This window comes from Scyliorhinus canicula, chromosome 6, assembly GCF_902713615.1.
Source record: "Scyliorhinus canicula chromosome 6, sScyCan1.1, whole genome shotgun sequence".
In the NCBI taxonomy this organism is placed as follows: Eukaryota; Metazoa; Chordata; class Chondrichthyes; order Carcharhiniformes; family Scyliorhinidae; genus Scyliorhinus; species Scyliorhinus canicula.
In genome coordinates, this window is record NC_052151.1 from 124,484,929 (window position 1) to 124,511,931 (window position 27,003).

A 27,003-nucleotide genomic window follows, 5' to 3' on the forward strand; every position below is an offset into this window, starting at 1 on the left:
TGGTAACTCATTTTCTTTAAGCTACGGCCCGAGCGACCAATAGGCTCTGTCCAATTCGTAGCGGGAGGGATTTCCCCCCATCAATGCTGCAAACATCTTTGCAATGCACTCGGTCGGCCTTGGACTCTCCATGCCCTCAGGCAGGCCCACGATTTTCAAATGTTTCTTCCTCAACCTGTTCTCTAGGTCCTCCACCTTGGCTCTGAGCCCTTTGTTGAGCTCCACCACCCTCCACAGCTCCTCACCCATCGAGGTGAACTGGTTGGTGTGATGCGACTGAGCCTCCTCCACCCCCTTTAATTTATTGCTCCCGCACCTCGACCGGCATCTTTATCACTGCTGCCTTTACCAGGGCAAACACCTCCTCCATCCAATCTATCATTGCAGTCATAATCTTCCCCCGAAGCACCTCCAGATGCTTGGCAAACAGCCTCTCAAACTGCACTGACATTACCTCAGTTAGAGTTTCCACCCGTGAGGGCAGAGGCCCCACCTGTCCTCCCAACCCTGGCCATCTTTCTTCCTGCAGGACTCAGCCTCACTAGATAGCGGACTTTCGCTCGCCCCCTTCTTTCCAGCATCCTTCTTCTGGGGCTTCGGCATTTCTTGTCTTCCTTATGACTTCCCACACTGGCTCATCCACAAACTACCTCTGAAACTGAGCATAATAGTCCACAAACTAGAAACTCGTGGAGGAGCCACCTAACGTGCAACCTCCACCTGCATGCTACCACGGGAAGTCCCGTGGTTGATTATCAACTGCCCTCTGAAATGGACAAGCAAGCCACTTGATTCAAGGGGCAATTGAGGATGGGCAACAAATGCTTACCTTGTCAGCGACCCCCACAACCCATGAAGGAATAAACAAACAAAAAGGATATTTATGAATCACGAGCAAGTGTAGTATACATAACAGTAATTGCAACAGAGGCTGAGGAACTGGAAGAAAGGAATGAATTGTTAAGAAGTAGTGTTGTAATTGTTAGAGACAGTGGCTTTCTAATGGATATCTGATAACCCAGAAGAGGTTTGACATTTTGGATGTTGGCCTGTATTGGCAAGGGAGAGAAGTCGAGAGGGAAAGTGAAAATCCGAGATGGACTATGTAAAGGTCAGGAATGGGTGGAAATTGGAGCACAGTTGAGGGTTTTTTCATGATCACTGTGAGAGCAGGAAGCAAAAATTCACATGAGTCACCAGTGTAACAGGAGGAGATGAATAAGGGAAACCTGAGTTGCATTGAGACAAAGAATGTTCCACATAGCCTAAAAAAGAACGGTCTCCCATAGCAACATCTTTTAACTGGAGTAAGTGAGTAGAGTTAAAGGTATTTATTCAAGGTAATGCCAAGCAGAAGAGGAGGTGGATAGTGACTGCTTGGACTCCGATTCAATAAAAAACAGTACTCCTGACATACAACTGGTCATTTTCCAAGAGGTGTAAAGGAACTATGAAAAGAGGATATGGTCTGGAGAATGTGAAATAGCCTCAGTAGCAGTGGGTATCAGAGGGATCCTGCATGTAAAGGGTCGAGACAAGAACGGGGGAAGAAAATGGGACAATTTCCAAGATACAGGAAAGTTAATTCAGCAAATGTCAATAAAGGTATGTCACAAGAGTACTAGAGTAATGCATTTTGGGGAGGAAATTGAAACAGGTGGTGTGGAGTGTGGAATAAATCAGGTGAATAACAGATTAAGTTCTGAGTTTAGATGACGATTCAGATATTTTTATATTGATGTGCAGAATGCATCCATGGCCTGTGCTCTTCAACAATGCTGTTTCCTCAAAGGTCAACAGGAGGAGAATTGAATTATGTAGCATTTTTACCACCTTTCTTTGAATAATAGAAGTCACCCATTTAATTACTATCCTGTTTAGTCGCCTTCTCTCCTTAGCTCTTTACTACTATTTGATTTAAAATACTTATTAGTAATAATCTTACAAATTATTTAGGTGAGAGATTTGTGACTTATATAAGACTGGCCAATATAAATTATTATTCTTGTCTTCTGTCAAACCAAAGATGTATATCATACTGTGTTTTAGGTAACCTTCACTTCCCTTGGAAAAAGCCTCCTTAACGAGGTGTATCAGCTGGTGCTAACCAGAAGAAAGGTGTGGCGATCAATTCTGCAACACGCTTTCACAATGCTGCAAGAGCAGGTCTACAATATTTGTGGATGATTGGATCCTGCAAGGTTATTCTGGGTTGTCCATGAATTGAAGACTGCGGTCTCAGAAAAAAAGCCATAGGGACACTTGGGAGAAAGCTAGCAAAAAAAAACAATTTTGTTTATTTATGAAATATTGAAAATCAAATCAGGGACTAAAGAAAGTTTGATTGGGGAGGGCATTTGTCGGCAGCAGATCATGTGATGAAAGCCACCATTAATGCATTCACCCAGAGTTGTCAGCCCTCGATCCGGCATGTATGACTGCTCTTATCATTTGCAAAGTTTATTACCATAATGTGGGTGAGGTTCAATGATCATGTCGTACTTTGAGCTGAAATCTGGGAACATCTGGAGCAACTAATTACTCATTTGAGCAGCCAGGCTTTCAATTCTAATGCACAGGGAATATGATTTCTGGCACAATATCAAATTAAGAGTTGCACTGTGGTCTCTCGATGATTCACTGCTTCCATTGCAACCCATGTCAGAGAATTAGGTACTGCTGTTGTATTCAGTGTGGTTTGTCAGATTAACTGTGGAATATCATCTATTTCCTTACGCTACTCGTGTTTCCAGTCTCAATTAAAGAATTGTTATAGCGCAGAAGATGGCCATTTTGACCCATTGTATCTGTACTAGTTCGCCTCCCTCAGTGGGTTGTAAACAATCCTGTTTAGTGATGAAAGATGGAATCCGCATTAGCAGTAAATGTATGTGGGAAGATGACTTCCTGTGCATCTAGATGGACAGAAGCGAGAGGAGCATTTTGGAGCTATACACACACCCGCCACTGAGAGATGTAGATGCTGTCATCAAGTAATAGACTTTTATAGAGCACGGTGTCCAACTTCCTTTCCTGGCAGTGTTAACTCAAGAATTAAGAGTAGGCCATTCGGCCCCTTGAGCCTGCTCCACAATTCAATGGGATCTCTCTCCTGCGGTGTTGTGGAGAGAGAAACAAATAAGAGTTTTAAAAATATATTTTTATTGGCATAAGAAACAAATAGAATTAACATTTCAGATCAAAATGAGTTCTGATGAAAGGTTTTTGACTTGAAGCTTGGTGAAATTCTCCCCAAAAACTGACTAAATGTCATTTTGGGGGGTAATTGCTGGGTGATTTCCGCCATGCATATGGGCACGATCCAGATCGCAATTCACCTGCACTTAGTATTGTTTGGAGTTTGGGGAGATTCTCACTGAGGAATTCCACACTTAGAGGGCATGGTCTAACTAAAAAATTTCTAAAGAGGCGGGCCGGTTAGATCGCGGGAGAGGTTGAAATCGGGAACCATTCCGGTCGCCGATTGGTTTCCGATCTAACCGGCCTGCACCTGTTGCCGAAACCCACGCCCGACGGTGACCGGAGAATCCTGCCCGAGGTCAATGGATTTTTCCATTGTCTGCGTCTCGCCCGTGGCGATCTTGCGGTGGGCGGGGCAGAAGAATCCAGCCCACGGATCTGGTTATGGTGTGACGAGAAATCAGTAATCACCAATTAAGACCAATCTCCAACCCATTAACGAGAAAGACCCCCCTATTGAACAGCCTCTATGATCTAACCACCTCCCCAGCAAGCGATCTTGCGGGCGCTGTTAAGTTCACCTATTTAAAAATGTGAAGCTAGCAAGAAAGAATCTAACCATCACCCCTCGACATTCAATGGCATTACCATTGCCAAATTCCGCAAAATCAACATCCATTGATCAGAAACTGAACTGGACTAGCCATATTAATACTGTGGCTACCAGCGAAGGTCAAAGGCTCGGAATCCTGCAGAGAGTAACTCACCTCCTGACCCACCAAAGCCTTTCCACCATCTACAAGGCACAAGTCAGGAGTGTAATGGAATACTCTCCACTTGCCTGGATTAGTGCAGCTGCAATAACACGCAAGAAGCTCGACATCATCCGGGACAAAGCAGCCCGCTTCATTGGCACCCCTTCCACAAACATTCAAACCCTCCACCATCTACAAACAGTGGCAACCGTGTGTATCATCTACGAGATGCACTGCAGGAGCTTGCCAAGGTTCTTTAGACAGCACCTTTAAAACCCAACAAGCCCTACCAACGAGAAGGAGAAGAGCAGCATATACCTGGTTCCCCTCCAGGTCACATACCACCCTGACTTGGAACTATATCGGCGTTCCTTCACTGTCACTGGGGCAGCATCCTGGAACTCCCTCCCTAACAGCACTACGCCCCAGGGACTGCAGCGGTTCAAGAAGGCACCTCACCACTACCTTGTGAAGGGCAACTAGGGATGGCAATAAGTGATGCCTAACCAGCGATGCCCACATCCCATTAATGACAATAAAACCCGGAGGGAGCAACCTCACCTCCCTCCATCACTAAATGTCTGCGTCACCCACTGCATGCAAGGAAGCATAGGAGCGTACCCCGCTATGGGGTCCCCCACACCTTTAAGTCTGCGCCCTCCCCACCCCACCTTTTTCACCTCGCCTAATGCACCCACTTCAGGCCCCACCTTTAATACACCCCCTTCACCACCCTTCAAACCCCTACCATTCATACTCCCCTTTCAGGCCTCCACTTTATGCACCCTCTTCACCTCTCCATCATGACCCTCATAAGGCCCTTCCCCTTTACACCTTGGCACTGCTCCTGGCACCCAGGCAACGCCAGGGTTTCAGGTTAGCGGTGCCAGCATTCCACATTGGCACTGCTCAAGTGCCCTGACTACGGCAACCCGTGAGCTCCAATGGTTTCCAAGCCACCGGCGTGGTTATCGCGCCTGGTTTCCACATTTAGAAACCAGTACTGGTTTGTGCTAGCCTCACACTGCGCCGGTGGGACCGACGAATCCCGGAAACCGGGAGACTCCCTCCTTGAACAGGCTATGCATATTTAAATGTGTGTTAAGACTCAGCTGGGCGTTAACCAGAGCATGTTGAGTGCCCCGGATTCGCCGCATCACAATTGGCTCGGCATCCAGCACAAACCCCATTTAGGGACTCCTGCTATTCAGGATAGCAGGATCGCCGCCAGGTCCAATGCTGTCAAAGAATACCGCCCGTTTCCACTTGTTTTTCTCAGATACTGCCTGATCTGCCTCGTATTTCCAACATTTTCTGTGTTTATCTGAGAACGTGACTGTTTCCATACGTATGCTGATGACAGCCAGCTGTACCTCACCATCACCCCTCTCAATTACTCCAGTCTCCAAATTGCTTTACATAATGGGTGTGATGATTCTTCGGGTGTGATTCAATGGCCTCTGCGCTCCAGCGAGAGCTTGACGAGGCAAGTGAATAGTGGGAGAGGCCAAAAATGAGAACTGCGGCGGGCGCAAAACGGTTGGCGGTGCAACCGGCCCGTTTCCCTAGGCAAAATCGGGATCCCACCATGCTGAGCAACCAATAATAACCATTTAAACCCTATTTCCATACAGGAGGCCATCCCATATCCAATGGCTTCCTGTGATGAGGCAGCCTACCCAGCATGTGGTTATGGTGGTGCCGATCAGTACCCCTTTTGAAAAACGTGAACCTGGCAGAGGGGCTGCTGCGGGGAACCTAGGAGGCGGGTAGCCATTGTTGCTCATAGGCAATGAGCCCAGGCACTGGGTTTTCTGCCCCTGTGTGAGAAGGGGAGTGGGCTTACGGCCAAGGGTGGCCGCCATTAGGGGTTGGGGGTATCAGAGCTTGGGGGAGGGGGCAGCCAAGCAAGGGTCCTCCATGCCAATCCCTGGATCGTGTGTACTGTTACCGGGGGCAACCTTAGTCCCTTCCTATCTGCCCCACCAACCACCCATAACTCCCAGTGACTTCCAAGGCCTCTGGCTGTGGGGCTGAAGGCCATTGCTAATAAGAAATTGACGATCGTGGTTAAGTGAGCACTTCACACATCCCAATGGATCCCCATGGGTGGGCGGGCCATGAAGCGTGTGGGGATCATTGCCTAGCATCCCAATCAGACTTTGATGCAGGAACACTGTGCTTGAACATTCATGAGGGCAGCACCACAGACACAGCAGCCAACCTCCGAACACCCAGGGGATGGACTCCAGCCTGGCCCATGTCTGCGGCCGGGCTATGGAAACTTTCTGTTTGTGTGTCTGGGGTGCAGGGTGTGCGTTCCGGTGAGCAGAGACTCCCCGCTGTAGCTGGCTGTGCGTGAGCAGGGCGTGTCGGGTTGGGGGGTGGGGTGGGCAGGAACCCATGTCATGGGTGATGGGGCATGTATTGGTGGTCAGCCCGCATCGCGGAACAAAGAGCCAGAGGCATCAAACTGGTTGTGGTGAGGGTTTTTCAATTTGTCTCGGACAAGTGTACACCACTGCCCCACTCTTCCAATGGTGCCGACACACTCTCCCCACCCCCGCCTCCCCCCATCACGCACACTCTCCTCCTTACCCACTACTTAGCCCCCCCCCCCCACCCAGTGCTCTCTCAGTGATCCTCTACGTGCTTGGCCTTCCTTGCTCTACTGCTGCATCTGGGTGTATCTCCAGGATGCACATCAGAGGTGGAGGCAGCCAGCTGTTTACCACGTCCCAGGGCCTTCAATGCTCCTGATGGTCTGTCTCTGGCGCCGGTGTGTTGGGACAACTTTCACAATCTGGAAGAAGGAATTGAGGGCATTGTTGCTAAGTTTGCAGTTGATACAAAAATACTGGGCGGGAGTCTCTGACCCCACGCCGGGTCGGAGAATCGGTCGGGGGCCGCTAAACGCAGCCCTCCCTCCCCCCCTCCCCGGCGATACTCCGCGCTCAACGGGCCGAGTGCCCACCGGGTGCGGCTGAGTTCCACCGGCATCGTTTGCGCATGGTCCTACCCGGCGGGACCTTGGACCTTGGCGTTCTGGCTGCGGGGGGGGGGGGGGGGGGGGGGGGCTTCCTGGTGATGGTGGTGGGAGATCCGACTCCGGGGGGGGGGCATCCACGGTGGCCAGGCCTGCGATCGGAGGCTACCGATCGGCGGGCGGGCTAATTCCAGGGAGGGGGGCCTATGCTCGTCCACGCCGGGCCCCTGTAGGGGGGGTCGGCGCGGAGACGATAACCCACGCGCATGCACGGACCCGTGCCGGCCATGCTTGGGCCCGTATCGGCAGTTGGAGCTGCGTGAAGTGCTCCAGTGCCGTGCTGGCCCCCTGTGGGTTGGGGGGTCGCTGATCCTAGCGGCCAGATGACGGCGTCGTAAAACACTCTGCCGTTTACGACGGCGTCAACACGTAGCCCCATTAGCGGAGAATCCCGCCCGCATAGAGGGACAGGTAGTGTTTTTAAAAATAAATTTAGACTACCCAATTAATTTTTTCCAATTAAGGCACAATTTAGTGTGTCCAATCCACCTACCGTGCACATCTTTGTGTTGTGGGGGTGAAACCCACGCAAACACGGGGAGAATGTGCAAACTCCACATGGACAGTGTCCCAGAGCCGGGATCGAACCTGGGACTTCAGCGCCTTGAGGCAGCAGTGCCAACCACTGCACCACTGTGCTGCCCCATGAGAGAGGGACAGGTAGTGTTGAGGAAGTGTGTAGGCTGCAGAGGAACTTGGACAGGCTAGGAGAGTGGGCAAAGAAGTGCAAAGGAATACAATGTGGAAAAGTCTAAGGTTAGGCACTTTGGTAGGAAGAATAGAGGCGTAGGCTATTTTCTAAATGGGGAAAAGCTTTGGAAATTTGAAGCACAAAGGGACTTAGGAGTCCTGGTTCAGGATCCTTTTAAAGTTAACATGCAGGTTCAGTTGACAATGTTAGCATTCATTTTGAGAGGACTAAAATACAAGAGCAGGGATGTACTGCTGAGGTTCTGGTCAGACCTCATTTGGAATATTATGAGCAGGTTTGGGCCCCACATATAGAAGGGGGAGGGGATCCAGAGGCAGTGTATCTAGGAGTCCAGAGGAACTTCACAAGAATGATCCCAGGAATGAAGGACGTGTCATATGAGGAGAGGTTGAGGACTCTGGACCTGTACTTGATGGAGTTTAAAAGGATGAGGGGGTATTACATTGAAACCTACAGGAGACAGAGTGGTCTGGATAGAGTGAATGTGGAGAAGATGTTTACACTAGTTGGAAAGACTAGAACCGAGGGCACAGCCTCAGACTTAAGGGATGACCCTTTAAAACTGAGCCAGAGTATGGTGAATCTGTGGAACTCATTGCCACAGAAGGCTGTGGAGGCCAAGTCTGAGTGTCTTTAAGACAGAGATAGATAGGTTCTTAATTAATGAGGGGATATGGGTTACTGGGAGAACTGGGGATGAGAAACACATCAGCCATGATTGAATTGCAGAGCAGACTTGATGGGCCAAATGGCCTAATTCTGCTCCTAGATCTTATGCTCTTATGGCCTAAGATTTGAATACTCAAGTACTCAAGTCCAGAATTTGAAATTGAATGGAACATGTTCTGGATTTTTCTGCTCGTAATCTGTGTAGGAGCGTTTTCAGGGACTGAGTATTGAGCTGGCTTTTACGCGGGGATCTTCCCTCTTAGTTACGGCTCAGCTAAACACAAAGACCTGCGGAGATAGCAACTGTAGTTAAAACAGCTTTATTTTCCAAGCTTGGTCAACGTACGAGGAAGAGTGATTTGGATAAAAGCAAAAACCACTCTGCTTTTCCTTGCTTCAGTTTCAACAGTGATACAATTTCCAAAAATCAGTAGCCCAGCCCAGGTGGACTTGATCCTAGCCTTGCAGCTGTAGATTTTACCTTGACCAATGAATTTTACTTTAGGCAGCATGGTAACTGTGTGATCAGCTCGTGATTTAGCCCCATCCTGTCTCCTGACCATCTGTTGTTTTTCAAGACCCTCGCTGTCTCTTGCTCTCCCCTACTCCCATTTCTCTAATCTCATTTGGTTCCTGCCCTTACCATGGTCTGTCTGAGCACAGGATGCTGGAGCTACTGATCAGAACTGCTTATTGAGCTGGCTGTGTTATTGCTGACCATATAATTTCTGTCTGATTCTGTCTGTCTTCAGAATGTGGTCAAGTTAGCTAGCTTAAATCCCATCATACATTGCGACCACTACTATTAGCAAGAATTTAAATGCTTGTTACTGCTAAGTTCTAAGAATACATGTTTAATGGTTACTAATGATTACTGGGCATACTTTCTATGATTAGTTTCAGTCCTGTAAACCAACTTATGTAGAGCTATTCTCGGGTTATCCCAGCTAACCGGTTTTAAGGGATCTCATCTCAGGACCCCCTTCAACCTGTTCCACAACAGCATAACTGAGATTGTGAATTTGATGTGTTGAGGGTTCACAACAACACATCTCCATTCTGCCATCTGCAGTGTTACAGATATGGATATCCAGCACTGTCACCATGCCTGTTGTTTCAAATTATTTTGTCTACTCCGTTTATGTTTTTGAAACAGTATTGACATTTCTAAATGGAACTTTCCTGGGCCTATGCGTTCTGTACATTTAAATTGTGGGCAAACTCGACTTTGGATTTTGGCTCCAACAAGACGTAATGAAATAGAAAAGCTGCCAATTGTTATCATTTCTTATTGTACATGGAATTCTGCAACTCGTTTGTCAATGATTGACTTAAGATTTGCTGGTTTAATTTTTAAACTTTTATCACTGTCTGTGAACAAATGTATGTAGTTCAGAATGGCAGTAAGAAGAGTGATGCTGCAGTTTCTCAGTGATGGACTGAGATTGGTTATCCCTGGCACTGTATTCTTGAATTAACAACTGAAACGGCAAGTGGCGTTATCACGTATTCATTAAATTAGCATAAGGTAAGTGAATCTTCTGAAAACGTTTGCTCGTTTGAATGGTAGATTTTGCAAAGTATGCACACTTTCTAATGTGATCCAGAAGAATTTGAAAGGGATTGTTCTTCAATTTAAAAATGACTTTCCCTCAGCGTTTCTCCCCTTTTCTCTGGATTTTGCTGACTTTTGTCTCAATTCTTATGGGGGAGCAGAAAATATACATGCTACCCAGTGGGGGGCAATAAATCCAGCAAGATTGGTAATATGGTGGCCCTGCTTACTTTAACTTGTTAGATTATTTCCAGGGAGCCACTCGATACCCGGGCAGATTGACTACCTGGTTGGCAGGTGGCAGTGAGTATCTAGTGGCAGGAGGCAGAGTCAGTGGATAGATGGAATTCCCTGGAACTTTGAATTGTTGTCGGGATTTGGGGTGGGGATTGCAGTAGTTTGCTTTCAACCAGAAATTATGGAAATGCAAGGGTTGGAGATGTGCAGAAGATCATTAAGATGCTGTGATTGTAAAGGCCTTGAGGAACCTTGTGGGTTTCTCCTGCACCTCATCGCCCACAAAGAGTTCAGGGAAAGGTAAAGTTTTAAAACTTACCTGAGTCTCTCTTTTTGGATTGGATTGGATTTGTTTACTGTCACGTGTACCAAGGTACAGTGAAAAGTATTTTTCTGCGAGCAGCTCAACAGATCATTAAGTACATGAAAAGAAAAGGAGATAAAAGAAAATACATAATAGGGCAACACAGGGTACACAATGTAACTACATAACACCGGCATCGGGTGAAGCATACAGGGTGTAGTGGTAATGAGGTCAGTCCATAAGAGGGTCGTTTAGGAGTCTGGTAACAGCGGGGAAGAAGCTGTTTTTCAGTCTGTTCGTGCGTGTTCTCAGCCTTTTGTATCTCCTCCCCGATGGAAGAAGTTGGAAGAGTGAGTAAGCCGAGTGGGAGGGGTCTTTGGTTTTGACTTTGATTTTTAGAATTTCAACAGCTTATATGACAGTTTCTGCCCTGATGAAGGGCAGGGAGGGGTGTTGGGGGTGATGGGTTTGATCGTACAGGGGACGAATTTTATTAAAATTGAGATTATTGGTTCCACAGACCCTTTTGGCTTTCCAGCACTTTGGCAAGATGACTATGCTTTCTGCATTATTCTAAGAGATCGTTAGCAGAGTGTTCAAGCAAGGAACCCATTTCTGTTGAGTCCTATTGTCTTCACATGTCATCTAAACCCAATCACTTTGCATCAAGAGCTCAATGGATTGTAATCATAAGTAGAAACACTAGCCTTTCCCCTCCTTACTCTGGCAATCTGAAGGCAATTACACCACTCAGATACCATTTAAAATGTTTAAACGTTTGATGGGTGGAATCATTCTCTCCTGCCATCAGTGGAATTTGTAGTGGGTGAGAGCCAAAGACATGGCAGGATGTAAAACATTGACATTGGTAAATGAAGCGAGGATCTTCCTTTGCAGACGTTCATAGTGAGTTAATGGAGGTTAACATTGCCACTGAAGCTCGGCAGGGACCCATTTTGCATCTCGAGCATTCTTATTAAAACCTCAACCGACTATAATTGTGTGCCCCCAGTAAGTCTGGTTTTAGAATGCAATTTTGATGCTAATTGATGATGACCATAATTCGTTCACTAAACCAGAAGTCTGTATTGATGGAACCATCAATTCAGCGAACACGTGTAGTTGGATCTGAACAGAGGCTTTAATACACTGACAACAGAGCCAGCCTATTCGTCATTGAACGTCCGATGAACTGGCAGGCTGGCTCTAAGGCACTGATCTTTATACATCGGTCCCAGGGGGAGGAGTCCTGGGCGGAGCCAAGGGAGGAGCCCAGTAGAAATTCTCGCGTACTCTCAGAGCGACTCCCCCTGGTGGTCGGTTAGTGCAACTGCACTTAAAATGGTGGATAGTGAACATATATACACAGAATTATATTGGCAACTATATACAGCATTGATCTTACAACGGGTAGATAACGAACATATATACATGGAGTGATATTGGCAACTATAGATAATGTGAATCACATTCACCACATTCACCCCCTGTTAAAAAATCAAGTCCGGCGGGGGTGATGGCTCAAAGAGTCAGTCTGTCCGGTGGACGAATTGTCCGTTTTGATCTGCGGAGCACCGGTGTTGCAGCCTCTTGCGGTGGCTGGGCGGGCGTCGATGTCTGGGGTACGGTTGCCGGCTCCGGGGCGAGTCTTGTCCGAGCCTCATACACCTCCTGGTCGAATAGAGACTGGCGGCGCTGGTGCTGGCGCTCGGGACTGGTAGGGTGAGCTCACAGAATCGGGAGCGCAAGGGGGCGGCCGCATAGGGAACGGGGAAAGGAGTTCCTCGGCGGGGGTAGATGGGGGGCTGGATTTAGCGGGTGCCAGGTCCCGGAGGGATACTATGTCCTGGCGACCGTCCGGGAACTCAACAAATGCGTATTGTGGGTTGGAATGAAGCAGGCGCACCTTTTCAACAATGGGGTTGGTCTTGTGCGCCCTGACGTGCTTTCTTAGGAGAACCAGGCATGGCGACCTCAGCCACGCCGGAAGTTAGACCCCTGTGGTAGTGCCCCTGGAAAAAATGAAGAGCCGCTCGTGGGGGGTTTGGTTGGTAGCTCTACACAGGAGAGATCTAATTGCGTGGAGCGCGTCAGGGAGGACTTCCTGCCATTGGGAAACTCGGAGCTTCCTGGACCTGAGGGTCAGTAGGATGGTCTTCCAGACCGTCGCGTTCTCCCTCTCCACCTGCCCGTTCCCCTTGGGGTTGTAGCTGGTAGTCCTGCTCGAGGCGATGCCCTTGTCGAGCAGCTACTGACGCAGCTCATCACTCATAAAGGACGCACCCCGGTCGCTGTGCACGTAGCTGGGGAAACCGAACAGGGTGAAGACACAATGCAGGGCCCTAATGACAGTGTGGGAGGTCATATCGGGGTATGGGATGGCAAAGGGGAATCGGGAGAACGTGTCAATAATGTTAAGGAAGTAAATGTTTTTGTTAGTGGAGGGGAGTGGCCCTTTGAAATCGATCGCAAGGCGTTCAAAGGGCCTAGAAGCCTTGACCAGGTGGGCCCTGTCTGGTCTATAGAAGTGCGGTTTGCACTCTGCACTCATCGGGCAGTCCCTGTTGACCGCTTTTACCTCCTCGTTGGAGAAAGGCAGGTTTCGGGCTCTGATGTAGTGGGCGAGCCGGGTGACCCACTTTCACTGAAGGTGTGGAGTGCACTGGCTGGTGCAGAGTGCTCAGGACCCGATGGAAAGAGCGCATGGGTTCTCGGATATGACACCAGAGTCCTAATGGAGAGCATCCAGAGGAGGAGGAATGCCCTGTATTTTTAATGGGAAAGGAGCCTATCTTGCCCTCCTGCCCCGCCATCCTGCAGCACCTGGTGCTTCTCTGTCTAGCCTTGTATCCTCCTCCCATACCTCCTGCAGACCAAACGGGACCCTTAGAGAGATAGCATGGCCAAGCACCAGACATGCCAACCTCATCCCCTCATAAAACAAGAGATAAATTCTTAACAAAATCAAGAAACTTGTAACTAGACTCCAGAGAGACCACTGCAGAGCAATCCAGAAGTTGAAGCACTGTTACTTTGCTGAACTTGAGCTTGAAACTTGAAGCTGCCCTTTTCCAGGCTTTCCTGTAGCCTGAATCACAGCAGTGCAGCCGTTAGGAAGCCATGACTCACTGCTGTGTTTAAATCAACAACTAATCGACAATTGCCTCATATGTAATACTATTGAAATCAAACAATTTACCAACTGTACCATGAGGTTGTACTATTGAGGTTAACATGCAACTGCCATGAATTCACTGAATTTTGCTGTGATTAAAACAGCAATTAATCCAAAATTTAAGCACAAAGATTGATTTCTAGAAATGCTACTAGACAAGGGACAAGCTTCAGGCTTTACATAGTCCTGGCAAGGCTGGCAAGAAGGCAGCTTCAAGCTCACAAAGCAACTTGCTTTGGCAGCTCCCACTTCCTGACCTCCCTGCAGTCGGCTTTCCGGAGTCAAGGGTACATATGTGCAGTCCCGAACTGAACATGTGCGCAGAATGATTGCGAATGAACCTGAATTTGACTAAGAAATCGAACCTCTTGTGATCACTTGTCTGATGCCCTCCATACCATGGTGACTCCCGTATGTTATCCAATATGGTAGAACAACACCACCCTCACCGTTTTAGGGTGAAATCCTCAGAGAATTTCCAGAATAAATGTTTATAAAATGTTGGTGAAATCTTAACAAAGTGTCCCAGAAAATATGCAGATGTGTTTCAAATGTTCTCTTCACACCAAAAGTGATATGCCTTTAAGTATCATTGAATGCCTACAATACAGAAAGAGGCCATTCAGCCTATCGAGTCTGCACCAACCCTTTGAAAGACCACCCTTCGTAGGCCCTTTCCCCTGCGCTGGTGGTTGTTCCTAGTGCAATTTACCAAGGTAGCATCTTATATAAAACGCTGGCTAAAACAGTGTGGCAGACCAGACCCCTTCTTGGTTATCTTGGAGGTTCTTTAGTGGCTGAAGGAGTTGTGGAAAATCGCTCCCCGATGCCTTTTAAAATAAACCTTACCCTAAGGGGCAACTTAGCATGTCCACTCTACCTAATGTACACGTCTTTGGACTGTGGGAGGAAACCGGAGGAATCCCGAAGGAAACAGTTGCATATTTTCTCCGTGTCTGCGTGGGTTTCGTCCGCATGCTCCCGCAGTCCAAATATGTGCAGGTTAGGTGGATTGGCCATGGTAAATTGCCCTAAGTGTCCAAAATTGTGGTGGGGTTACAGGGATAGGGCAGGGATTCGGTCTGTGTAGAGTGGTGTTTCAAATGGTCAGTGCAGACTCAATGGAACAAATGGACTACACACATACAGTCACCCAAGGTGGAAATCAAACCCGGGTCCCTGGTGCTGTGCGACAGCAATGCTAACCGCTATGCCGCCCCACAGTACAGCTCCAAATTCTCATTAAAAACTTATTTTCTTTTGTTCAGTTGGTTGCTGTTAGGAGAGAGGGTGTTATGTCAAGTGCTGTTTACCAAAATGCTGTGAAACTTGATTAATAATAGCTAACAAGCAATTAAAATGGTAATCAGGCCCTTAACAATCCTTCTGGTGGTTGTTCCTAGTGCAATTTACCAAGGTAGCATCTTATATAAAACGCTGGCTAAAACAGTGTTGCAGACCAGACCCCTTCTTGGTTATCTTGGAGGTTCTTTAGTGGCTGAAGGAGTTGTGGAAAATCGCTCCCCGATGCCTTTTAAAATAAATAGCTTCCTGCTTCGCCCACCCGCCCACATGTGTGTACCATTCCAATACCAGAGTGAGACAAATTATGTGTTCACTCATGTTCATGTTACTGAACAATTCAGTTGCCTGATTTTTGTAACATTTCTTTCCGTTCTTTCTGGGAAGCTTCTCAACTTCATGCTATCAACCTAGTGTATGGGAAATTGAGACGAGAGACCCATGTCCTCTCTTATCTCGAGATGTGTGTACATCTAGCTCAGTGGATCAAGACATGAGCACTTTCACACTCTGCTTTGAAAATTAATCAGAAATTAGCTTAAAATTTAATGAATCTTTGCACAATCCATTAACAACAGACAGTCTCCCTAGTAAGAACAACATATTGGCAAAACAAGTCAACATTTACATATATGGGGTTGTTTACCATTTTCAGAGCTTGTTCCGCTCCACTGCACAACAGTGGGTTAAACATCTGGAAAAAGATGCTTGAACCACACGCAAGTTGAATTGTAATTTCCCCCTAATAGCAGCTGCAAAATTCTTTTCAAATGCAGCCTTTTAAAGTTGACTGTTTCTAAGCCTGTGGTGGATAGCTTTCCGTCCTACATTATTGAGGCTGCTTCAGTAACTTGGCTCTGTAATTTGAGAGAGAAGTTTGTTTTAGTGACCACTCAACAGATGGAAGCTGGATTTGGAGGACTCACTGTACATTTGTCTCCTCAAACAATGCAGCCTAAACCGTTCAGTTTCTCAATCATTTGCTCGATGTGAGGAAGATGAGATGTTTGAAGGACATCAGGTTTTTCTTTTAGTGCTTTTTTTTCCCCTGGAGATTACAAAAAAACTGAAAAACAACAGGCGCCTGGAATGTAGCCAGCTGCAACATTATAACGTTTGAAAATACAGAAGGGCTTCAAGGACACAGTGTGCTGCTGGTGTAATGCTACAAATTTGGAGTGTTCGGTATTGTCAGCAGCACTTTCCCACAGGTTGGTTAAAAAAAAGTTTCAAATGATTGATATGTCACTCCACACAATTTGATAGCATAAGCAGTTCAGTTTAACCTTTTGTGGACTTCTACAGCCTATCTGTCTAGCAAAATACGTTTAATGGTGATGTGGATGGTAATGGTGCGAGTTCAGAATTTTACATTTTACTTGGTCTTGTTTATGAAGCAGAAACTTGTCACATGTCTACAAAGGAGTTTTCATTATTATCTGTAATTCTTAGCATTTATATGTGTTTTTAAAAGAGTACTTTATGTAAGAACCAGCAAACTCCATTTCAAGGTAGGCCACATGATGATACAGTGCACAATTTCTATTTCCGGTTAATGTCCTTGTTAAGGTTAAACATAATGATTGTCCTGGAATTTTGAACCTTAATTCAAATTCTGATTTTACCTTCTAAGAAAACATTTGACATTGTAGCAATCAAAGAATACCTCCTTTAGTTGTGTTTGTACTCTACAAAACAGGTTAGAGTTGAGCCCACAGATTAAATAAATCCAATCTGGCTAAATTCTGAGATTTAAATTGGTGCAATTCAGATTCAGAATTTGGATCTCCTGTGTGATTTATTTATTTCCATTTCCTTTAATAAAAATTGGAACCAATTGTATTCATTTTTGTAAATAATCATTTCTGTTATTAAACTAATCGTTATGTTCCTTAGAATGCACATTTTGTTTTTCCTGTATATACAGCCCAATTAACAGTGTACGCTATTGCATTATGCCGTGTGTCATTCCTAGCTATTGCAGGTTGCTTTTTCTCAACACTGTGCCAGCAGACTTTACCCATTTTTTTCACTTTGGTAGCACTTTTTTATTTACTTTTGCAGTTAATTTACATGAACTGCATTAGGCTATTCAATTTGCTAACATCCTGGTAATTCATAGCCATTTAAAACTGAGTCATACCAAAAAAAAACTGAATGCAGTTTAGTAATAAATTACTGTGAATTAAGATACACTTATGATCGTAATGATGAAGAGGAAGCTCTCTCATGGAGGTGCAGGAGAACATCATGAACAACCAGGTACCATCTTTCCCATTGTGGTACTGCAATTGGTCGTGCAGATAATAATAAACTTTATTAGTGTCACCAGTAAGCTTACATAACACCGCAATGAAGTTACTGTGAAAAATCCCCTAATTGCCACACTACGGTTCCTGTTCAGGAACATGTCAATATTTGAGTAACCATACTGGGTGTGGAAGACTTTCCAGGTTGTTTAATAATAGCCATCGTTAATAATCTTCAGATGTAAATTTGTGATAAATGTATTTTAAAAGCTGTCATGGGAGGTGGTATTAAAGAGTTAACTAAATTTATTTTTGCACACTAATAATAAATAGGGCTTGAAAATATCAATCCCTACAATGCAGATTGTTATATAATAGTTCAAAATCCTATTTAATAGCAGTAAGCACCATATTAGATTATAATGTTGGAGTTACATCAAAAGTAGATGACAGCATTTTCTTTGCACATCAAAAAATATGCTGCCACTACTTTGATTTTTTCAGTGAAGAATCGGGAGCGGTTACTGTAGCCTGAATAAATATAAATGTTTTTTTAGTGAAAAATGCAATCAGAACATTGAAGTGTAAAGATGTAATAACCTTCAGGTTACAATGTGGTAACTTGTATGGCACTGCGCTAATTCTGAACAATTTGGATGATTTTCTTTCAACTTATTGTGGTATGTGAAATATTTATGAATGGGTTTTGAGAACATGGGAAGGCTGTATCTTTTTTGGTTTGCCTTTATTGCCAATTTTCTCCATTGCCTTCCTCTCCTTGCTGAGATACAATCCCACAGGTGCTTGCCACTGACCAGCTCAAGTGACCACCATTTGTGTATGTCTCAGTTGTTAAACTCTATGGGATAGGCGGGGCTGATTATAGCCAAATACCAATTTATCTGACATTTGCAATGCACATTTCCAGCTGGTGATGAGGAATAAGAACCCTGATTGATATTCTCCTATGTAATTCGGGACACTGACACCACACAATTAATTCATTGAGTTGCCACCCTAGTTACAATCAGTTAGATTAATGCAGATTTCCTAGTTCCTGTCAAGTCAAATTTCCTAGTTCCTGTTTTCTCAGTAGTTGAACTTTCTCAGGAATGCAGCCAAAAATAAAATATTGTTTTTAAAAAAGGATTCCCCCCCCCCCCTAAAAAAAATCGAGGACTTACTGGGCAGCACAGTGGCACAGTGGTTCGCACTGCTGCCTCACGGCACCGAGGACCCGGGCTCAATCCCAGCTCCGGGTCACTGTCCGTGTGGAGTGTGCACATTCTCCTCGTGATTGCGTGGGTCTCACCCCCACAACCCAAAAAGATGTTCAGGATAGGTGGATTGGCCATGCTAAATTGCCCCTTTACTGGGAAAAAAAAGAATTGGGTACTCTAAATTTATGTATTAAAAATCAAGGAATTAATTCCGAAAGCAGACAGGAAGCGATGAACAATATTTTTGGGAAGGACTGTAACGCACTGAGAAACATATTGAGTTTCCAGCAGTTTCTGGCAGGAATAGATGTATTCAGTCACACACAAGCTGAGCCTTAACTTGATCAAGAATTCAAACAGAAGGAAGCTTGATGGTTCTTTGCTGTGTTCGATCTGTGACTCAATCTATGAGTCTACATTATGCTTATAATGTTTTTGGTCTAGTTCTTGAAAAAACATTCATTCTTCTTGTCTCTGCTGAGAGTTATGTGTGCATGTGATGTTGAAAAACAGTTGAACTACTCGTTCACCTCATTGTGGGTTCAGATTGGCTGCCATATTTGCCAGCATGAAAATAGTGTACAGTGTGAAGTCTTTAGAGATATTTTACATGAGCCACTTAATAAATGCAAATATTTTAGCTTCTGTGACAAGTGTAACTGTTGATCACTAATTGCAGTCAGTGAATAAAGTTTTGATCTTGTGGGCACCAATTCGTTCACAATTTTGAGCATTTAAATATTTCAAGGCTTTGGAGAGCGTGCAGAAGAGTTTCACTAGAATGTTACTAGGCATTAGGGACTTAATTATGTGGAGACTAGATAATCTGATGGTTCTCCAAAGAATAGAGAAGGTTAATCGGATATTTAGCAGAGCAGTTCAAGGTGTGAAGGTTTTTTCAAAAGTATATTTATTAAGATTTAGCATTTTAATGAATTATGCAATAAAGTTATAAAATAATACATCACCATAAGTAGGGAGAAGGGAAAAAAAGCAGCTTGAGTATTGAGTGGAACAGGAGAATGATATGAAATGAAAATCGCTTATTGTCATGAGTAGGCTTCAATGAAGTTACTGTGAAAAGCCCCTAGTCGCCACATTCTGGCGCCTGTCCGGAGAGGCTGGTACGGAAATCGAACCGTGCTGCTGGCCTGCCTTGGTCTGCTTTAAAAGCCAGCGATTTAGCCGAGTGAGCTAAACCAGCCCCTAAATGAAATGAAAATCGCTTATTGTCACGAGTAGGCTTCAATGAAGTTACTGTGAAAAGCCCCTAGTCGCCACATTCCGGCGCCTGTTTGGGAAGGCTGTTACGGGAATCGAACCGTGCTGCTGGCCTGCCTTGGTCTGCTTTCAAAGCCAGTGATTTAGCCCAGTGTGCTAAACAGCCACTCCCTCACGCAATGCCCTACCCCCTATGGGCCAAGTTCCTGACTGTGTGGTCTGTGCGGTCGGGAACCTGGCGTGGTGGTTGTGGACTGTGTCCAGCGACGCCACACCTAGCTGAGATCCGTGCTGCTGGCCGAGGGGGCTTCCCCGAGGACTGGTGGGGAGTGGCCAGGTGGTGTCCTGTGGGGTCGCGGATGGCGGGTCGTGTCTGCGCATGGCCGCCGCCATGTTGTATGGAGCGACTGCTGCAGGTCATCGGTATGCGCTTGCGCGGCCAGGGACCCGGCCATTCTCTGGCCATTTTTGGTGCGGGAGCCAGGATTTTCACCCGGCATCGCTGCTAGCCCCTCACCGGTCCTGGAATCGGTGAGGGTTTGGCGGCGATTTTTGGGTCGGAAAATACATGCATATTTTCCGTTTGAGCCGATACTTAGCCGTTGAAATGGAGAATCAAGCCTATGGATTTTTAAGTTCAATAACTTAAAAAGAAACAAAATAAATAATTAAAGCCAAAAAAACTTGAAACAGATTAGCTCTAACTGGGGGGGAGGGGGGGGGGCGGGGGGGCTGTCCTCAGTCTAAGCGAAGACTGAACTAACCCTGCCAACCCAACCAAACACCCCTCTTCTGGCACCTCAGCCCCACTCATCCTCCCCAATAACCTAAAGGAGTAAAGCTGAGCACAAATCACATTCCTCATAATTAACACAAAATGATTCTGCTGGATCAGGATAATCAACGATACAGGGCATCACGCTCACATTTCCCACCTCCCTGCAGGAAAAAAACCCAACAAAAATCAACAACGTGATCAACAAAGAACAAGGTCCAGGATTACAGAAGAATCGCAGGGCAATTTGCAGGATAAAGACATCTTCCATGTTGCATGAGAAGACAAATGATAAGAGTGACAAGACTCTTCAGGATCTCCCAATGATTCCAACGATTAAAGCATGTGGCACCATACTTCCACCATACCGTCTGTCTGAGACCCAGGTGGTCCACAACCTAGGCCCTGGTTGGGGTGGAATGACCTGGCGGGCTCAGCCATTGCCATCCCCTCATGACAAGCATCGAGAACAGGACACCAAGGGATCAGCGATCGGTGGGCCAGCCCAGCTACTGGCCTCGAAGACAGGATTATTTGTGTTCCATCAAATCTGATGCATCCAACCTCCAAATCAGGATTACCAAAACATGGCAGCCAGTTTTCCCAAACAATCGGGAACTTGCCTCTCACTCCTCGCCAGGGAGCGGGTTTAGGGATCCACCCTGCCCGGTTCCCCTCTCCCGAACCAGACAGGATGAACAATATAATATGCAACAGGATTTCGACAAAACAAAGGCAGGGTCTCATCAGGAAAAGATCAAGTGCAAGAACCTTCTCGTGTGCCTCCACCGCTCTCATAAAAGTATCCCGCGATTCTTCAAACTGAGTGTTGACGCCCTGCACCACAGAGCCGAGATCCTCAGCCAAGATAACATCTTTGATGGCAGATGGAAGTGTGCACCAGGATGAACTGATGGATTAAAGGATGAGCAGAGCCAGAGCTCGCACCCCCCCCCCTTTTTTGTGCTTAAAACAAAATTCCATTACATGCTTACTTTATCACGTTTAACTTTAACTTGCCCCCTTTTAGCTACTTTTATTAGGTGAATTGAAAATTATGCAAAGTCAGCTTTCTTTCAGATATTGGATTTTCTTTCTAGAAAGCAGCAACAACTTGCATTCACCTAAGCACCTTCAACAGAATAGAACAACCCAAGTACCTCTTGGAGCACGAGCAAATACAATTTGACAATGAGCTACAGAAAGATAAATTTGGACAGGTTACTGCTTGGTTAAAGAGGTAGGCTTTAAGGTGTGTCTTAAAAAAGGAGGGTGATAAAGAGGCGGAGAGCTTTCGGGAGGGAATTCCAGAGCTTCAGACCAAGGCAGCTGAAGACCTCCGATAGTGGGGTATTGGAAATGGGAGTTGAACAGGAGGTCAGAGTTATAGGGGTGCAGAGATATCATAGGTAAGGTGCAGACATGGGGAGGAGCGCAAAACTGTTCGCATTTGAAAGCACTGATGAGAATTTTAAAATTGGGGCGTTCCATTTTAGGTTTAAGTGACAGTTTGTACAATGTTTTTTGACTGCCAACTTATTTTGATTAATACTTCTAAGCATCTCTGTTAGCATTTGCAGGATATAGACTTTATAAGTTTTTTGTTTTTCTATCGATGTTATACTCCTGCTCCAAAACCTGAGTGATGTACATAATGATTCACGTTCTGACCATGCTATATTTGCTGTGGCTTATCCTGAAGCTGTTACAGTCGCTCCACATGTGTAGATAGGTGTGGACCACGTGGCATATTGTGTATCTGAGTCTTCAGGGACAGACGTTCTCTTATATTTTGGAGGAAATTGGAACACCCATTAAATGGAGTGACTAACTTGCACCTGTCCTATCAGCAGAATGATGTGGCTGTCAGCCCAACAAACTGGATTTGGGGGTCAGTGCTAAAGAACAATTTAAATATACATCACAATGTGTGCAGCACCGTGGAGTGCTATTTTAGCTGTTGCTGATGGACCATGTTAGTATAGGGATTCTCTAATGTAGAGCCAACACTGTTTCAATGCCAATGAAATTGAATGATTTGAGGCATCATAATATCATTTCGAAGCTAACCCTATGTCTGTAACAGTTTAAGTTTGAGCACAAATCTTTGTATAATCATGTGGTAGTGTGCTTTTTGATATTTTTAATATAAAGTTGTATTTCTGGTATCCAATAGAAGGCTTTATGTTACTGGCAGAAAATAATCAGCCTTCTCTGGAGTGGGAGACTAATAAATCTTTCAGTTTAAACAAACTTAATTACCTACCATTAGAGCAGGACTGAAGAAAACTTTTTTAACATCTGCTTTTTCTCTCAAATGTTTATTGTGCAAACTCATATTGTGCAATATCATAGTGAATGTTATTTATGGCACAGCCTCAGTGAAAGTGTAACATTCATTTGATATTATCGTATCTGGCATTATTTTTTAATGCTTTCAGTATGACCCTCCCAGAAACTCAAGTGACCTATTTACCTAAAGCACAACAAACACAGGAACAAAGAAAACATAATTTGACAGATTAAAGTTCATTGCTGTATTTCATACATTGATGATGTTTTTCCTTGACATTTAAATAATCAGAATCTTTTTTTGCCTCCAGTATCTTGCTTCTCAGATTATTTCAAATATTCATCTCTCTGAGTAAGTATATTTTTCTTGCCATTAACTCCAGATTTACTTTTCACTTAATTCCATGTCTTCTGGTTCTATATATTTGGGACAGAATTAAATTCTGCACCCAGAGATGGGCTGAGAGGTGGAGCCCGTCACCTTCCTGATTTCACCCCCATTTCCCCCCATTAAATCTGTGGAGGGAAGGGTGAAGGACAGCCTTCCTGTCCAGAAGCCTCAACCCACCGCTGGTGGGCCTCATTACACCACTGCTGGCTTTCAATCTGCGAAGGATGGAGGCCACGCCATGTGGGCAACCTGCCAAAATTATTGCAGGTATGCAAGCAGCCTGTTGGGCTGCTCCCCCCACTTGGATAACCCAAGCCAATGGGTTGCTGAAATGTGAAGATGCTTACCTACCCTTAAAACTATAATCCCCAGCTATCCCCCATCCCGCCTCTCCCCATCGTTGGGTCTCCCCGACTGGCCCTGACAATCCTGTCTTCTCTCCAGGCTTAAGTGACAATCCTGCAGTATTGGCAGTCACCACCAGTTCTGTGGTGAGGACTCCTGACACCAATCAGGTAAATACCTGATTGGCACTAAACCGGGGTGTATGGAGGTTTGGAATTTCAGCAGAGGGGTTGCCATTGCCACTTCAGCCGGTGAACTGCAACAAGCATTAAATTCCACCCTTGGTGTCCTTTAAAGTAATTTACCTGTTTTTTTAATCATCTTCCTGGCTGTATTTGTCATGGTTCCATGAGTCTTTACATGGCGTTATGAAGAAAAACATGTACCTGGGGCATGCAATTTTTAGATCAAGAGAAAGAGTAGAACATATTTTATTCACTAAGCATCCTCAAAATAACTTGTATTCTGATTAAGGCACAACAATTCACTGAGTTAAAAAGGGTAGAGTTAGTGATGTTGGTCATATCAGCTGCAGCAGCTTTTAATAAATCTAAAATTACTTTTTTGAGAAAGCCATAGCAGTGCTAATCGCCAGTGTGATCTGTCCAAAAACAGCCCATTTAGGTGCAGACTGTTCAAAGCAGCTTAGTTTACAGTTTATAAAGCAGTCTGATCATATTTTTCACATTCAGCAATCATGTTTAGTAAGAGTTATGGAAATTCAAATGGTTTGCCTTGTGGACTAAAGGACATCTGGAAGCTGGTGTCAATTGTTTGGTCAGGAGGCGGCGTCTTGTGTGGGCACGAGCCTGGAAGCGCTAGTAACGGCGCCGTTGCCGCTCCCTCCAACGAGGTATACCACGAGCCCGGTGGTGGCGGCTACCCTCAAAATGTGGGGGCAATGGAGACGGCACAGAGGAGAAATGGGGGGCTCGATGGAGGCCCCGATACGGGGGAACCATCGGTTCGTCCCAGGGAGCATTGATGGCGGATTCCGGGGCTGGCACAGGGCAGGGGTTAGGAGGTTGAGGGACCTGTTTGTGGAGGGGAGGTTCGCGAGCTTGGGGGAGTTAGAGGGGAAGTTTGGGCTCCCCCCGGGGAACATGTTTAGGTACATCCAGGTGAGGGCGTTTGCCAGGCAGCAGGTGGAGGGGTTCCCCTTGCTGCCTCCACGGGGGGTGCGGGATAGGGTGCTCTCGGGGGTGTGGGTCGGAGGAGGGAGGATCTCAGACATATACCGGGTGATGCAGGAGGTAGACGAGGCCTCGGTGGAGGAACTGAAGGGTAAATGGGAAGAGGAGCTGGGTGAGGAGATTGAGGAGTGGACATGGGCGGATGCCCTGGAGAGAGTGAATTCCTCCTCTTCCTGTGCGAGGCTTAGCCTCATACAGTTCAAGGTGCTACATAGGGCTCACATGACCGGGACGAGGATGAGTAGGTTTTTCGGGGGTGAGGACAAGTGTGCTAGGTGCTCGGGGAGCCCAGCGAACCACGCCCATATGTTTTGGGCGTGCCCAGCGTTGGGGGAGTTTTGGAAGGGGGTAGCAAAGACGGTGTCGAGGGTGGTGGGATCGAGGGTCGAGCCAGGCTGGGGACTCGCAATCTTTGGGGTGGCAGTGGAGCCGGGAGTGCAGGAGGCGATAGAGGCCGGGGTCCTGGCCTTTGCGTCCCTAGTAGCCCGGCGGAGGATCTTGCTTCAGTGGAAAGATGCGAGGCCCCCAAGTGTGGAGGCCTGGATCTCGGATATGGCAGGGTTCATTAAATTGGAGAGGGTGAAATTTGCCCTGAGGGGATCAGTACAAAGGTTTTTCAGGCGTTGGCAGCCCTTTCTGGACTTCCTGGCGGAACGGTAGGGAAATAGGCCGACAGCAGCAGCAACCCCGGGGGGGGGGGGGGGGGGGGGGAAGGACGGGGGGGAGGGAGAACTGTACACATGGGTTTGTGGAGGGTGCTATCTCTCTCCCTTGTTCTTTTTTCTTTTTCTCTTTTCTCTGTCTTTTGGATTCTGTTTTGTTTTTTTTTTGTTTTTTTTTCCTTTTGTTTGAAGTTGCTCTTGCAGCTGGAGGGCACTGTTTACGGGGTGTTACCGCGTTAATAGAGTTATGATGTTTATATTTTGTATTTTGTAAAAACTTCGTTTGGTCAGCACATTGAGTGTTCAGTTGGGCAACTCCTGAGAGATGTGGTGAGGGGCTGAGAAACCTATTCACAATGTCTACAGACCTGGATGGAATTGAGTTGGCCATCCCTCAGCCACCTTGAAGACGAGGCTATGGAGCTGCAGGTGAGTCTCTGCTCTGTCTGTGGGAAGATGGTACAGTGCATGCAGCTGGTTTGTGGGTGTACATCTGCACTGTTACCATGGCATTCCTGTGAAACTGTAGCGATCCAGAGGCTTTCACACCATCTATGTCTCTTGACTCCTAAGAGAGAGTCATAGACGTCTACTGCACAGCAAAGGTCCTTCAGCACAATGTGTCTGTGCCTGTCAAAAAACAACCAGCTAACTATTCTAATCCCATTTTCCAGCATTCGGCCCATAGTCTGTATGCCTTGGCATCACAAGTGCACATCTAAATACTATTTAAATGTTATGAGAGTCTCTGTCTCCACCACCCTTTCATGCAGTGCACTCCAGACTCCTACCACCCTCTGGGTGAAAACATTTTGTCTCACATCCCCCCCCCCCCCCCAAACCTTTTTTAAAATAAATGTAAAATGCCCAATTCTTTTTTTCCAATTATAAAGCAACTTCGCATGGCCAATCCTCCTACGCTACACATCTTTGGGTTCTGGGGGTGAGGCCCATGGAGACACGGGGAGAATGTGCAAACTCCACATTGTCAGTGACCCGGGGCTGGGATCAAACCTGGGTCCTCAGTGCTGTGAGACAGCAGTGCTAACTACTGTGCCACCATGCACAGTTGCTCTTCTGATTGGCTGTTCCGGGGAGATTTGCATATGTGCAGTGCGGTCAGCGTAAGTTGAAGGTGCACCTGCATCAGTGACCCGAGGAGTTTGACGGAAGTCAAGCATCCAGCAGGGGGCAGCAGAGCAGAGCTTCTGATTGGCTGTTCCGGGGAGATTTGCATACGTGCAGTGCGGTCAGCGTAAGTTGAAGGTGGTTTGTGAAGGGGCTGTTCTCGAGTGACAGCTTTACCCGAAACACTACTTACGTAGTGTCTCCCACCCATCCTCCTCCTCTAACCAAAAAAAAAGCTCTGTCTGTTGGATTGCTAAACTAACAAGTTTTTTATTTTTATTTTTCAGTAGTTGGGAAGTTAGTTCAGTGGGAATGGAGGCTAGGGCAGTTGAATGTTCCTCCTGCAGAATGTGGGAGGAAAGGGTCACCTCTAGTGTCCCTTCTGACTACATCTGCGGGAAGTGCACCCAACTCCAGCTCCTCGAGAGCCGCGTTAGGGACCTGGAGCTGGAGCTGGATGAACTTCGGATCATTCGGGAGGCGGAGGAGGTTATTGAGAGGAGTTATAGGGAGGTAGTCACACCTCAGGTAAAAGAAGAAGGGTTACCGTCAGGGGAGGGAGAGGGAACCG

General features: G+C 46.2%; 1 protein-coding gene across 5 annotated transcripts in view; it reads left to right on the forward strand.

Moving 5' to 3' along the window:
• The window catches only part of asxl2 (ASXL transcriptional regulator 2), a 360,043-nt gene that overhangs the window by 75,951 nt on the left and 257,089 nt on the right, over positions 1–27,003 (forward strand). For 2 of the 5 annotated variants that reach the window (XM_038800063.1, XM_038800069.1), the window contains exon 1: positions 15,223–16,167. The exons of 2 other annotated variants lie outside the window; for them this stretch is intronic. In XM_038800063.1, coding sequence (XP_038655991.1) covers positions 16,119–16,167 — 49 coding nt within the window. In that variant the 5' untranslated portion in view covers positions 15,223–16,118. Of the gene's footprint in view, positions 1–15,222; positions 16,168–27,003 lie in introns of those variants that run through there. One more of the 5 variants, XM_038800065.1, reaches the window with a different exon arrangement.